At 41.3% G+C, this 16,356-nt stretch overlaps 1 protein-coding gene across 1 annotated transcript in view; it reads left to right on the top strand.

The window, feature by feature from the left end:
* Positions 1-4,777: 4,777 nt before the first annotated feature.
* crip2 (cysteine-rich protein 2) overlaps positions 4,778-16,356 on the top strand; it is a 33,146-nt gene continuing 21,567 nt past the window's right edge. Inside the window, exon 1 of the mRNA XM_033643441.2 lies at positions 4,778-4,948. Within this exon, the coding sequence (XP_033499332.1) occupies positions 4,906-4,948 (43 nt within the window). The 5' untranslated portion in view covers positions 4,778-4,905. The remainder of the gene's footprint in view (positions 4,949-16,356) is intronic.

Raw genomic sequence — 16,356 nt, 5'->3', positions numbered from 1 at the left:
AATACTGTTTTTATCCAAGCAGCCATTAAACATTGTTTAAAATTAGCAGGCATCGAGTTTGAAACAGAGGCTGGAAAATTAACGGATATAAAAAGAAGTACTCACTGTAACATTTTCACTGGCCTCCATGCTGCTTTCTACTGTTCACTAACCCTATTTTCTTGCGCGAAAACAGAAAGGAATAATCATCTACTGCAAAGCCCTGTACATGGCTCTGGTCCACGGGCTATAGGGAAAGAATCTATTGCTTATTTTCAGCAGGTTTTCCAACATTTAAAAAAAATGCATATATGTTCTAATTTTGGTGGAAAATGGGTATGTGAGTGATGGTTCCAGATACAAACGACCTGTTGTTTAAGTATAAGGACGTTTTGTTCAGGGTAGTTGTCACGTCTGCAATTAAAGGTGTTGTATGTAACTCTGGAGACAGACAACTTATTGCTGAGTCTCATTCCCAGGTTGTCAAACACTTACGCTTTGGGTTAGTGATTCAGTCCGACTACCAACCCAAAGCGTAAGTATTTGATGACCTGGAAATGAGACTCAACAATAAACTACCTGACTCCAGAGTTACATACAACACCTTTAAGTAGGTTTTCTGCTCTCATGTGGATTTTTAGAAGAACAGTATTCAGCTGCTTCTGAAATGGCGAGACATGTATGCTATCTTAAGAAAATCAAGTGGATATTACATATATGTAGGCTCAAAGTCGTCAAATAAAGCAGTTTGTCTGTGTTTTCGGCGTCAGACACCTGATGCCAAAAGTTGCCTTTTGCACAGGTATGATACGCTGCCAGGTGGCGTCAGTTAATAAGACAGCCGAACAGAACCTTTCGTGATGTTATGATTTGCCGCCGGTTGGCCAGATGTCCCCTTTTGCAGCAGTATACACGGCTGGACAGCATCAGGTTGGAATGATGTTTTCTTCTAAACCTAACCACATGCTTTTGTTGCCTAAACCTGCCCACGTGCTCTTGTTGACATCCCAGCATTAGTAGCAAGCCCGGTCTCACTCCAAAGTCGGCGAAATCTGGCACTTGGGCGGTGACTTGCGGTGTCAGAAACCAACGAAAAAAGGTGTCCTTTAATGTTGGCATGATACGTGGCCAGTTGCCATTATAGTTGTACGGTGCCCAGCAGCGTCAGGGGGAAACGTGGTGGGACAAGGATAAAAAAAGAATGAGAATGTTCAAAATTGATGTAACAGAGGCTGAGGCCCCGAGTTGTAGATCAACCCTGAAAACACTAAATCTTATAAAGTCACATTATGCATTTTAATAGCAGTTTGGTTCGACTCTCCCTCCTGCCTTGTAAATGCCCACAACCTGTAAGCTTTCTGTTTTAAATTTGAAGCCTCAAGCTGGTTTGACCCTGACGGCATCATCAGGATACTTTTCTCAGACTTTATAAAAGTCCTCCAGAGCCGCAGAAGACACAGTAGTCATCCTCGTGATGAGTAAACTTGATCTTCTTGTGTAAAACTTCTCCAAGAACACATTTTGATAAAGAGAAGATTGGGATGTGTCACGTTTTCCATACTCTTCCACCCTTGTTTGCCCCCTATGTAAGTCTACAAAAGCAAAGTACTAACATGCCTTTAACCCCTCAGGACCACCTCACCCTTCTCTCCACCCTTCTCTTTCTATTCCTGTCTCTCCCTCATGGGGCTGGATGCTTGATCTGCTCTGGAGAATCAGCGAGAGTCTGAACCAAGCACCGGATCAGAAACAAGTTAAAAGTAAAACTAGTGGCCTGGATACGTCCACTCCAGTCTCCCTGGTGTTACTCACACTCCTCAAACGTGAGTACAAGCCTGTCACGGGCATCTGTTCCCCTACCTATCATTCATTTCTGTCCCCATATCCCCAACTTTAAATGATTCAAATTAAGAGTTTAAACTCTATTTTTCAGCCTCACATAAATGTTTTATATTACAGATAGTGGGAATAATATACCCTTCCTTTCATCTTTATTGCATGTGTTCAGTGAGCCGAGTATTTTAGAGAACATTGTCCTCTCACTTTTAATCTCCTACATCCTCTTTGTCTGCGTTTCGCTCTGTAGTGTTTTTGACCTCCTCCTCCTCCTCCTCCTCTCAGCAGGTTTGAGTCTGATTGTGCGCCGCAGCTGAACTGGCAGCAAACCTGCAACCACAGCAAACAACTGGAGGTGAACGGTAATGAACTCATGTCCTCTGTGAAACACACACCGCGAGCGCTGAGGCAGGAAGGCTCTCTACTCCAGCTGTATACTGGGTCGGAAATGCTGTGAAACATCTCCATGGGTGCTGCTGCAAATCAGGACTGCCCCAAAAAGTCACCCAGTGTACAGTTTTGCTGTCTTTAAGAGGCAGTTGACTGCCTTTTTTAAAGCAGTGAGCTCAGAGATAAGGAGGAACTGGTTGCCGGCATGCTGATGGGTGCTAATCAGCCAGGACACAGATGTGGGAAATATCAGACTGTCTGTTCCTGGACCAGGACCTGCTCTGTGTCACACAGCAGACAGACCAGACAGCACCCATGTGTGAAAGAGATGACCTCAGTCACACACTGAAGAAATGGAAAGAGGCAGACGCGCTGCTGTCGGACCTGATAATGTCTTTTAATTAGTCATCAGAAGTAAATGCAACACCAATATGTCATTCTGAGTTGTGAGAAATTCAGACGCTGTTTTTTAGCTCCGCCTGTCTCCCTTCAGCAGGCCCTAATTTGTCACAAAGCCAGCAAGCTCCTTAAGGGAAAGCCGATCCACCCGAGCCACGTTTCAGCGTCTTCCTTTGCCTAACAAATTCCTACAAGTCACTCACTCTGAAAGAAAGCATTGTGATTCAACCAAACATACTTCACTGGTGGAAAGGGAAGTGGGAGTGCATGTGTCTCTGGTAGACTGCCCCGCCACTTGCTCAGAAAGCTTTCCCGCCTGACCTACAGTAGGCTGACAAGACCACAGGCTGGCCCATAGAGAGAAATGCTGTCTTCAAGTGCTGCTTGTAAAACTCACAACTTTAAATACAGGCATGACAATTCTAAAGGCCTGGGGTATGTTTAAGACATGTACAATATGTTAGCCAACTACTTTTAAAGCTAAAGTGTTTACAGCTTCTTTAAATAACCACACTGAAGGGCACAGAGACAGGATGATGAATTTTACAAAGAGTGATAATAGCACTCACTTATTGGCCAATCAGAGGCCAACCATTATGGTTTGCCCTGAGATTTACCAGTAGACTTACTTGATTACTGGTTTTGTATGTATTGCTTTTAAAATTGTATTATTCAATGTATATATTTATACATTGCTAATGATAGACTAAATACATGCAGACTGTGAGGCTGATTATGCAGCTCATGGCCTCTGATTGGTCTCATCTTAGTAGGCATTTTCTTAACCTGATGAAGGTCTGACAACCAAAATGTTGTTATCTAATAAAGTTTATTGCAAGTAACACGTCAGTGTGCAGGAATTCCTTTTCTTCTCTTATAGACACTTTCCTCTTACGTTCCTGTCTACAAGTTTATTAAGGTGTGCATGAGCTTCTTTTAGGTCTTAAACTGGAAACCCCAGAAGTGATATCATTATCAGACCATAGCCAATGTCACTTACGCCATCAAATTTTAGAAATTCGTGGTGTTTCTTAAAGTCAAATTTGAAAGGATTCGTCCTACCAAGGAAGGATCCTACAGAGGCAAGGCAAGAATCCTTTGTAGCATTTGGTGAACACATGTCCCAGATGTCTCCAGATGTGCGTCATTAACCCTCAGCAGACAGAGGGGGTTTCAGACTAATGTGACAATTTTGGCACTCTCTAATGTCGTTGTTCAATTTGAACATATATGAGCACTGTATTCAAAGCCATGTGACTTTTTAGGGAGATTATATTTCTAGATTGTACTAAACAAACAGGTAGGCGAGATAAAACTTTTGTGGAACTTAGCGCTCCATCACTGCTATGAATAATTAAAAACGTTTATGTTTTATCTAAATCACAGTATTTTCAAAATCAATTTTTTTTTTATTTTTTATTTAACCTTTACTTAACCAGGAGGTCCCATTGAGATTGAAAATCTCTTTTACAAGAGAGACCTGGCCAAGGTAGCAGCCAATCAAAACATATTTAAAATGTAACAAACACAACATACGTATAATAAAAAATATCCATAATAAAACAACTAATTCAGTCCAATTTAGCAGTGGATAAATTGGAAAGCATAAATTATGAGGTTTTTGTAAGTGCATTGTAAGTAATTTCTTATCCTTGTATGATAAAAACTCCTGCAGATATTAATCCAAATAAATGATATATTCATCTAGCAAATTGTGTGCAAAGAATTGTGGGTACTTTATACCCGCTGAGGATACACACATGCATGAAAATTCTCTGAATAATCTGTCCTTGACTTTGAGAAACCTCCTCTGTTTGTCAGTTGTAGCCTTCTGCTTGACATCAGTAAAACTGTAATTAGCTAAACTGTTAGCTACTTTGCTAAAGAGCTAAAGTATCTTCAGTGGTTGCTAGTTGTTGTTTGATTGGTAGCAGTGTGAGGAACACTTTAACAACAATATCTGCTGAGGAAACACAATGAAGAGAAAACTCTGACAGAAAAAAAGCATTTAACTGAAGTTTAAACTGTTTTTAAACGACAAAAATGAACAAAAACCCTTGTATTAGCTTTGAGTTGTTTTATTTCCCACAACACGTGAAGGAGGCACGAGGACGGGCATCGTGGCGGAGGGGGCGGGGCGATGCAAATGAGGCAGCCGTTGAGTGAATAGAAGCTCCGGGCTGCTGTAAGCGGAGCAGGGACCGGCAGGGACACTTGCTGTGGACACAGGAGCTCAAAGAGAGTGGACACCGCTTACAGAGACACGACACATCACTTTCACTCGACCCACGACACCGCAACATGGCTTCAAAGTGCCCAAAGTGTGACAAGACGGTGTATTTCGGTGAGTGCTGCCTGCTTTTATTCATCTCTGCTTTTCAAATTAGTTTTGGGTCATGATGGTGAATCCCGACTGGTAGCCTGAGAGATCGATGTGTTTGGGGACAACGTGTCTCACAGTTTTTGTAATGAAAGACCTGCTTCATTTACAAATTTAATGAGTAGGGTGCATTTTAAGATATAAAGGAGTTTATTTCCATTCATTGAAAAAACATGCGTTTCACTTAAGTAGAATTAAACTGTATTGAGTTACTGAATTTACATGTACTAAAAATGGCTACTTTTTAAATGGACTTTTGAATGTGTGCAAACATTTAGACTACTTCTGTGTTTAAATTTCAACATATAGTAGTATATTTAAAATTATTTTTGTGGAGTAAATTTGACAGTAGCCTAATATTGGATCCATTAAGCTCAATATTGTTTTGGGCTTTTATGTTCAGTGGTGGGAAAAATGTGAAGCCTTCCTGCATTTCCCAAAGGAATTCCTTACAGTAGTGAAATTCATAGCATTCCTTAGATTAGGCATTTTTGAAGGGGAAAGGGTTGCTGTCAATGTAAATGATTCACAGAGGCAAACTTTGGGAAAGCTGGACGAGCAAATGGGTCAATGTAAACAAAAGACCTGACAGCAAATAATTCAAAATATGTTTTCTTTTTATAATGTATAAGATGCGTGAGAGAAAACATGCTGGTTCAGCACTAAATTCACAAAACTGCATAAATGATTAATGTTATTTTGACACTGATCTGTGCCATTTTCAATTTGTTGTGTTTGGTAAACATCCAAAGCCTGGCAGTTGGCTTCAGAGGGCTGCTGACAGAGGCCCTTGCCAACAGTGCAAAAATGCCATATGCTGAGATTGCCCACTCACGGAGGAGCACGGCAACATCATGCTGCGTCAGTGAGATGAAAACATGTAAACATGCATCTTTTGCATCCTTGTAAACAAAGATGTGACAACAAAACACCCACTTGGGCACAGAGTCACACTTAGTCACAGCGATGGCACCATGTATTTACTATAACAGATGTTTACAGTTATAGAAACGCACACAGATAAGAGCAAAGCGGAGGATTACAGGAGCTCAGGTCATGAAGATAAACAAAAATTTACGTCTCTGCTTTTGAATCTGAAGGCTGTGCATGTGCACCCTGCTCTGTGTATTTTTAGGGGAACATGCTGCTGTACTGTTGAATAATCCTGTGTTTATGTTTGGCCGCATGCTGGGAACAAAAAAAATGTGTTCTTTGCCGCTGATCTTTTCTACACTTCACAGCACAAATCAGAGCTGTCACGGGGGTCAAAATCAATTATGTGAGTGGATGGCAGTCCTCTTACGTAACAGGAGTGGCAGCAAAACACCACAGCTGCTGCTCATCCTATGGGTCCCTGGAGTCAGTGGCATGGAATAAATATCTGTGCAAAATAAGGTTTAATTTCCTCCAATACAGATTTCACGCATGTCTGAGTATTCGTTAGCGCCGCAGCCTCAATACGCTGCAGCGAGTGAGTCACAGCCTCTCGGTGATGTATGTTATTTTTTATGTAATGTGCTGAAATCCATCCTGGTGGAGTTATTTTTGGTTGGGGTGTGTCTTATTGGGTGGAGAGTCTACTTTAAGGATGATGAACAGCTACTAGGAAGCAGGACGGGTGGAATTAGCTGCACACGTCAAACCAGGGGAGGATGGAGAAAGTGAGGGGAGGTTGTTGATGACATTATTAAAGTCATTGCAAGGGAGGCTGGGAACCTGTGTCAAGGCATGGGAGAGGTCAGGGTGGGAGAAAAGTTCTGCTGCAGCCCACAGCCTGAAGCATCAACATGATGTCAGTGATGGATACTGTAGAATGAGCTCAGCAGCTCCACCTACATACATCCTCCTCTCAGATACTTGGTTCCCCAGAGATGCCAGAAATCCTGTGTTGAGATGGATTTTCAGGTCTGCAGAACAGTTAACGAATAAAAGAGAAGAAAAAACAACCCTTGCTTCTGATCTACACCAGGACATGTGTTATTGATAGAGAAAATTGTCTATTTCCCGTCCCCATTTCCCTCCCCTTTATCCCTTCTTGTGTTGGTGGTTTGTGGTGAAGCTATATAGAGCACTGATTGGCCCACCCTGCAGTTAACCCACCTGGTCCTCCAGCTGGTGCTGCCCAATATTGGATTTAACAGGCAAAGGTTTTCAACACTTCACTCTCCTTTTCTTTACTTGTGCAGAAAAAAGGTTGTTTCACGTGGTGATGGTGGTGAGCCACAGGCTGGGATGGAAAGTCTTTTGGTTTTGTTTTTTATTGTCTTTTTCCGTTTGTTATTTTAATGAACAGCTGTTTTATGGTGGTGATGGTGCAATTTTATCACCATAAAAGGCACGTGTTGACTTTTGCTGCTGTTCTCTTTGCTTGTGAAGTTTCTAAAACCTTAAAGGAACAGTGGCATGTAGTGGTGAGGCAGATTGAAACTAGCTGAAAGTTCTCCCGGTTAGAATTCCGTCAGTGTTCATTGTTCAGGAAGTTTATACCAGGAGCAGGATTATCCGCAGACATCTCTTCCTCTCCAAAACAAACAGATGAGGGGTCTCATTTTTAAAACAATGCATAGGATCCATACTAAAAATGTACATATGGACAAAAGCTAAAAATGGCATGCGGCAAAAATTTTCTACAGTTTCTTCAATCAGGCTTCCACCTCACCATCTGCATCGCCAATTTCCTGTCTCCAAAATGTTCAGAAGCATAGGTCAAAGTTTCTCCCATCAAGTCTGTTTTTATAGACCAAATCTTTTGCATGGGAAGTGGTGTACGTCTCTTTCAGGCCCCATTTTATGCATATGCAGTGTTCATAAATGAGACCCGAGGTGATTTTAAACCAGTAAAAACACTGAATAAAGCAGTTTTGTGTAAAATAAAATCTGGGTTTTTCCGATGCTAATCATCGCAGAGGGCCTGCTAAATACCGTGGCCAACACAAAAACGTGAAAAGGCCTATCTATAGCAAGTGTTTGGTTTGTCCGTTCCAGGCTACTGTAGAAACATGTGGGTGCAACATGGTGATCTCAGCAAAAGAAGACCTGCTCCCTATGTAGATACAAAAGTTTCATTCTAAGACAACAAAAACACCACAATACTTATTTTCAGGTGATTATACACTAAAGAAAACATACTTATTATATTATATTCCATTTCTGCCAGTATATCCCCTTAAATCCTACACACTGGACCTTAAAAGTCCCCCCCAAAATGTCTGACCTTGACTATACTGACTTGTATCTGTGCAATTTTCCTAAAACGTACGCAGGACAAGCTAGATTAGGTACGTCACTAATACAAAAGCCAATCACTGTCTAATTCGGAAAACACATATCGATGGGGAAACAGACTTCGACACATGACAGGCTAAGAAACCTGAAACCTCCAGCGTAGAGCAGGTTCCAATTTTTCCCAGTGGCCACTCGCAGTATTGCAGCGACAAAAATCCTCCCGCAGCCCAAAAATTATTTTCCGCATAGACCACCATTGTAAGAGACGTCTGTAGAACTGTTAAAGAACACCTTGAACTGCAAACATGGTCAATTATGGCTCTTTCTGTTATAAAAATCTAATGTTATTGATTCCCATCATATTTTGCGTACTGCTGTTTTAACTGTCATGCAGTGCTGAAAAAAGCAAAAAAACTTAACGCAAGCAAATCTCTCAAAGAAGGTGAAAGAGAAGTTCTGTTTCCCGCCCTTTTTCATAGTGATTTTCATTGCTATTTGGGAAACCATGTTAAAAAAAATATTACCATTAGTATACATAATGTAAAATGTGTCTGAAGAGGGACTTTAAGTGCACACTTTAAGGAAACCACAGGTTGTTGCTGGTGTTAAAAGAATGTAAATGTCTTTTTTTAATTGTAGGGTTGGCTGACTTCAGATTCCCAGCGTCCACATTGCATCCTCACATCTGTTAGTTCCTGTGGTACAGAGATACTTAGAATACACCAGGGACTATTGGCTGACATGTGACAAGCCCCAGTGGAAATACATTGTTAGCGTGTGATAGAGTCCATGCGGGACACAACACAGCATGGCTCACTAAATCTCTCTCTGCTCCAGACCCAAATTCAGCTGAGCGATCCAGCCACAGCTCTTGTGCATGACAAATTGGAGCAATGCATCTTTGTGCAGCTAAGTGAATAAACGAGAAACTAATGGTGCTCCGCTCGGAGTTTCTCTTTCCCTCTTTCATTCACCAGTCCCTCTCGGTCTGGCTCTCTTTCCTCCTCTTCAGCCACTTGCTCTGCGCCTCGGGCCCTAAATTCCTCTTCCAAAACTAGAAGGACTGGGGGAAATGGGGTGAGATGGCTCGCCTTTATTTAAACGGGAGACTCTCAAAGTGCCTCATGCATTATAATGAGAAACGACATCTCTATTCACACAAAGCTCTTTCTGTCTCCGCGCACGTTTGTTGCTTCCAGTGAGGCGGAATACCTTCGTCTTCTCAGCCTGACGATACGTTTCCCACACCTCTTTTTTTATCCCACTTTTACCCCAAACATCCACACAATACCTTTTTTTTTCTTCCCCTCTCCTCTGTCAGCACCAGAGTACCCTGTTTTCCACTTGGCTGCCTGGTGGGCTGTGTGAATGTGCCTTGTCAGTTATGTAACATCATTTCTTGAGTCGTTGCCTCCCGCTCACTGCCATTGCATAACCTGCCAGCTACTGTGCGCCAGTCAATGAGGGTCCTTTTTCTCTGCCTTTTTGAGGCACAAATATGATCCCCCTAATGGAGACGGCATTAAGCTCGGTGCTGAATGTCAGGCGGCCCCCCCAACACAGGTGAAACTATTCCACCTTGCAGCAGAATGACCTGTTACATAACAGCAGAGGCAAAGGGGACCAAAGTTGTCTTTAGTTCATTGAAATGCCTCACACTTTAAAGATATAATCCTTTAAGATTTTCATTCTATCGAAATTAATTTTTGACATTATTTATACTTTTTTAGTCTGTTTAACTGATAGACAATATAAAGATGGATGATGGATCTCCACTTCTCCCAATTTACAAAATGAAGCCAAAATATCCCAGATACAGACGCTGCCATTTTACGCTGGTTAGGTCATCTATAGCCAGAATCTGTGCAGTAGTGATGGAGAAGTGGAGCCGCAGTTTCAAGTTCCCCTCCATACACCGTTCCGACCCAGTCACGAGCAGTGCCTTTGATTGTGAGCACAATGATTGACACACAAAGGTGTCAATCATGATGTAAATCCCCCTGTTACATCAGTCTGATAAGAACTACTTAAAATGACAGAAGCTGTCTTAGGGAAGAATTTATTTAATGTGTGCTTTGATTCCTTAGTTTGGCCCACGCCCATTTCACTAACATTGAGGGGGCAGGGTTTATGACCTATACTGCAGCCAGCCACCAGGGGGCAATCAAAATGTTTTGGCTTCACTTTTGGGGAGCCGCATGAAATCCATCTTTATATCCTCCTAAGACCCGAACGTTTGCTTTGTATGCATTTTTAATTGTGCCTAGCTATTTGGGATCAATACGTTTTAAAAAGTAAACACTGTCAACCATAGTCCCAAACAAGATGACAATAAGATCCCAATGTCCTCAAACGAGACGATAATTAAGTCCCAATGTCCTCAAACAAGACAATAATTAAGTCCCAATGTCCTCAGACGAGACAACAGTAGAGTCCTAATGTCCTCAAACAAGACAACAACAAAGTCACAATGTCCTCAAACAAGTACTTCCTAATCAACAGCATCTTAGCTTGATACTATTGTTAAATTTTGTTGCCATATCAAACTACAAACATTATTAATCATAAATAAACTGGTTTCAACCATAAAATGTGATCAGGTTTTGGACCTTGACTACTTTTGTGTCGGGACTGGCTGCAGACTGACTTGGCAGAGATCACAGCCATCTTGTTTTTACATGGATTAGTGTATTGTGTGCTTACCACCACTAGATGGCACACAAAAAGTCCATGAATGAGGACAGCAGGTCTAAGTTAAGTAGAATGAAGTATAAGGTCAAGTAAACCCAAAATGTGATGTCCTCATATGAGGACACAGGGTCTCAGGAGGATATACGGTCATTGGTTCCTTCTCTCTATATAATAGTCCTTTGTCCTTGTGCATGTCTGAGTGCCTATGTAGGGTGCAGACTGGCCTTTAAAGTTTATACTGAATGCATATTTGGCAAAACACAGTCAATTCAATGATAAAATACAGATCAGAAAAAGGATGAGATGGAATTAGGACAGAGCTTTTGTAAAAATGAAAAAAACGTAGACTGAAGAACAGCACATTATCATATATTGTAGCTAGGTGGGATTGTAAACAGTCGTTCATGTTCATTCAGTGCGTCCACTGCCTCTTTTATAGGAATACTTCACCCACCAAATTACCATTTGTAAATCAATTACTTGCAACATGTTACCTTGAATTTGTGAAATCAAATGTTTTTCTCGCTTGCCTCCATTGTAAATGAAGAATCCAAAAACAGCAAACATTCATGATGAACTGGAGTAAATGACAATCCAAAGACCATCTCATTTATCCAGTCATTTACTCAGTACTTCCCAAACACATGCATTTTTGCTAAAATCTAACTGTTTAAAACACTTTCGTATTTAAATAGTCTCACACGGATTAGAGGAGCGCCTCGGCAACTCAGTGGAATGCACGGGCAGAGATCAAATGCCAGCACTTGCCAAGGCGAGCTACTTGATTTACTACTTGAAGATTTTAGCAAAAAATGCGTCTGTGTGGGAGGTACTGAGCATATGACTGGATAAATGAGAATTGGATTAAACTGCACGAGTTGTGTGAGGGTTTGTAAACAGATGTTTTGATATAGTTTTGCTGTTGTTTAATGCTGTCCCCGTTTACTTCAATTAATCATCATATGTATTATAAAGTCAGCCAACAGTCTTAACTTTATCCAAAATGTGTCCGCACATAGTCAGATAGATTGGTTTCATAATTTTTCATTCAGGGATGTTCTCTAGTTTTCCATAGTCTGTGAGCGAAGTGAAAAAGAGCAGAGAACAATAGCCTAGATTTCTGAACTTTTACAGATAATTACATATTGAGTATTTTATTATGAACGGTCTGTAGCGCAAATTTTGAATAAGCAGTGACAGCTCTTGCCCACGCACTGCTGATAACAATGCATGCATGTAGTGGACACGATGGGGGAGACAAAAGCCGGCACATGCATTCATTTCATGTGATGTGTCAGACAACATTAGATTTCATTAGTTCTGTATCACTGTTCAGTCACACCATGTCAGACTGGGTCTTCTTTAGTCCTGGTTTTTATTAAAACAATGTGGCATGATGAATCCTCTCCTGAAAACACATACACAAATTTCTCTTCCTCTGTGGTGTTTCTGACAGAGTAGCTGAGGTGGTCAATACAGGCTTCATTTTGGAGGTTACTCTGGGACCTGTGTTATTAAAAAGCGCTTGCCAGTACCACCAGTAACCACAGATGTTGACTGGAATCTTGCGAATTATAACTTTAACTCTTCATCTCTGAAGCTTGACACTTTCAAAGGGAACTACTCCACTTGTACCATGTGCTCTTATAGACACGGTCGATTTTATTACGCCTTTACAAGACTCAGATGATTTCACTCAAAGTTGTCGAAGCATTTTACGCCTCTGTCATGTGATGTCTTCCCCTCAACAGCTGATTATCCAGTTACATAGGCTACATCTGAAGGTGCCATTCTAAGTGATACAGTCCTGCCTTCTCTTTTGAAGACATGGTCCACTACTCTGTAGGCTAGTCATGCAGACTGGATCTGCAGCCGGGACACAGTGTCCTGACCGGTTAGAGATGAGATGAGCGTGGGGCGAAGCAGGCCTGGGGGTTCAGGGAGGGACTGTGGAGAGGCTGCTTCGCCCGCGGCTCCTCTGACCAGCGCAGACAGGATGCGAGTTAACTGCAGCCCATTTACGTCACCCAGCAGGATTCACAAGGTCGGCCCATTTTATTCACAGAGGGAGAGAGGGGGGTGGGGGGGGGGAGCCTGGGGAGGAAACCTCGCCTTGGCTGAGGCGACAGACGACCTCCAGAGCTAAGTTTTGCCATTGGGGGGGTTGTAAGCCACAGGACGGAGACGGATCCAAATACATGTTTCCTAGTGGCTCTGTAGCATCCCCACCCTGCACTGTAGAGCACCACAGCACACACACTGACCCTGAATAAATCTATTCCAATGTTTAACACACCACTGCCAGGGTCAACTCACTTTCAGTTCCCTCTCAACTAGCCAAGGATGAACTTTAAAACTAAATAATAAAGTACAGGTGAATTATTTATCATCTGTAGTTGTAATGAATGTTCCAATTCACACAACAAATGCACAGTAGTGTCCCTCCTCAGTTGCTCCTCCGGATGTTTCTCCCATTTTTCCCATTAAGGGTTTTTTTGGGGGACTTTTGCCTTATCTGAAGGGAGGGATTTGTACGCTGTACATAATATAAAAGCCCCCTGAGGCAAGCTGTGATTTGTGACATTGGACTGTTAAAATAAAACTGACTTAGCTTGACAGTTGACAAAAATATCACAAACACTGTCTGCTTCTAGATTTTCCAATGTGAGTATTTCCTCTTTTTTTCTATTTTGCCATCACAAATACAGTATATTTGAGTTTTGGACTCAGTCACCTTGGGCTCTGGGACATTTATAATAGAGATTTTATAGATTTTATAACTTGTTACAAACCCTGAAAATATCACTATTTGATACCATTTTCAGTACCACAAGGAAAAATTGACATTGAAGGCACACAATTTGAAAAAGACATTAAAAAGATGAATATAACAAGGTTTCAACTGGGGTGTGGCAACTTTTCTTGTCTTGGTTTGTAGCAGAGAACAGCAGAATGACTGTAGTAAACGGAGCGCAGCTGGTACCAGTGTATTGATACTTCAGAAAATGAGTATTGAAATAGTTTCAAATATTCAGAATAGATGATGGGTCGAGAAAGTAAACAGCAGATTAATCAGGGTTTCTCTCATGCAAAAATTTGCTTCTTTTCATACCCTTCATACATTATTATAAACAAAATCTTTTTGGGGTTTGCCGTTGTTCGTACAATATAATACACTGGAAGAGTAAATTTTGTGCTCTGTGAGCTTGCCTCCAGCATTTGTCGTTATTTTATGGTATTTAAGGGCCAAACTTATAAAACCGACATCAGAAAACTAGTGGCAACCTTTGCATCGCCCAATGTTGCCCTTGTGTCTGCCAAAAAGTTTTTAATTTTATTTATTTCACCTTTATTTAACCAGAAAAACCTCTTGAGATTAAAAATCTCTTTTTCAAGAGTGTCCTGGCCAAGACAGGCAGCAATATAAGTTACAGATGGACAACACAGAACAAAAATACAGAATAAACATGTACAGCTCTAAAACAAGCAGTATAAAACACAAAATAAGATTACAAAAAGCCTAAAAGTATGTTAATGTATAGTAGAAATGAACCATAAAAATGCAACTACATGATTACAAAGACCAGCTAAGACACACTGTGACATTGGCATATAGAAGATTGTGTACAAAACTCCTCCAACGCTGCTTTGAAACAGCCGAGAACAACCAATGAGTGGAACTTTAAGTCCTTCTGCAGGAGATAAAAGTTTTGAGTTAGTGGCTTATAGTTGCACTTGAACACACTGCAAAGTCTACAGCGATTGACCAACTAGCATGTACATTCTGCACCTGGGTAAGCATTTTGCGAACTAAGCAAAGAAATAATCAACAGAATAATAAATAATGAAATCAAACATTTGTTTCGAGATTAGTCCGATTTTAGCTCTGCAATTTTGGCACAGTGGCTGTAAACACCTTATTTCTATGATGATGTCACGTAGACTTTTATTCTAGAAACTAAAATAGAAATGCACCCCAAAAAACAGGATTAATTCTAAGCTCCATATCGAGGAAAATAATGAGATTATTCTTATTTAAGGTGAAATTCTGTAAACCTGTTACTCAAATATCATAGAATATGTTAAATACAGATTTCAATATTGAGCACAGTTTGTCCCCTCACTCAATAAAAGTCACTGTTGCAGGTCGAGGAGTTTGTTTAATGCCCTAGCTGAAAACTTCCCTCAAAGTCACTTCCCTTGGCTTGGTTGAATGCCCTTGTGTGCCCTGAGTGAATGGCGATTGTCTTTAAGTTGAGTAAAAGGTCGCAAATCCTTGAGGGTGTTTGTACTCCAGAGAGCAGAATAGAAAGGGGATGCAGAAGAAGGAAACACAGGCTGCTTGTTTTTTCCTTTCTTACACGGCTCCTGAGATATGAGACATTTTTTAACTAAATGTACCTCCCATGTTCGAGTCCCATGCTGCCTTCCAGGCTTCTATGCAGTCAGTCAGGTGTGTGGTGTTTATCAGGACGTGCAGTTATCACACTGCACTGACAAAAGCCAAAAGCAGAAAAACACCCGCGTGGACTCAGCTGTCACTGATGGAAGAGGAGAATGAGACAGAGAGTACGGGGCAGAGGGCGGTGTGTATATGTGTGTGTGTTTCGGTTTATGACTGTGCTTTGGACGGGTTTATTGTAGGAAGAGCTGAACAGATGGGTCCATGTTACCAGAGGGTGCAACAGAACAGAACCCAGCCAACCGTGATTTAGAGATATTTACAATAACACTGGTTACATCATGAACGTTACGAGGAAACTTGAGCTTAATTTGGTGCAAAAATGTCCATACGCTCATGAGTTATCATCTGTGACAAACTGAGTTCATAACTGTGTATTTTTATAAACTATAAGGTCTTTGATGCTTCACTATTTACACTTAAAGCTGTTAAATGACTAGAAACAGAAGCTGTTGCAGTTGTTGCTGATTTTATCCCCTCCTGCACGCATTAGATTTCCCCCCGTCGCACCCTGATCGAATTATTGAGCGATAAGAGAGCACCCATATGAGATTTCAGAGCCCAGCCCCCCGATGGACATTCCTGCTGCATTGCATGCTGGGAGTTCAGCTGTATAAATGTTGTTCAGTACTTGTACTAGTGCTTTAGGCTTTTTAAAGTAACACAGAAAGGATGAAATTCCTCCTGACCCCTGAAAGGGTGAATCAGTCCATCATCAGCTGTGGTGTTTGGGTGCAGCTGCCCCGTCACTGTTGACAATTAAGCCACCATAATTAAGTCATTTTGGAGAAATTGGCCGTTAATGTTTTCCCTCTGAAGACCCCTTGTTAAAGTTCTGTTGTTTAATGTTCTGTCCAATTACAGTGTACTCTGTAGGCCATTTGCTGCTCCCATGCTGCTCCTCTTACAGGCTCTCTGTACGTGGAGCATAATTGGTTTCACTCTTAATATGATCTGAAGTGTAAGTGAATCATGTCACAGAAATAAAATGAAT

This window comes from Epinephelus lanceolatus, chromosome 15 (assembly GCF_041903045.1).
Source record: "Epinephelus lanceolatus isolate andai-2023 chromosome 15, ASM4190304v1, whole genome shotgun sequence".
Lineage (NCBI taxonomy): Eukaryota > Metazoa > Chordata > Actinopteri > Perciformes > Serranidae > Epinephelus > Epinephelus lanceolatus.
Note: the sequence above shows the minus strand (reverse complement) of the source record. Positions and strands in the feature narration are given on the sequence as shown.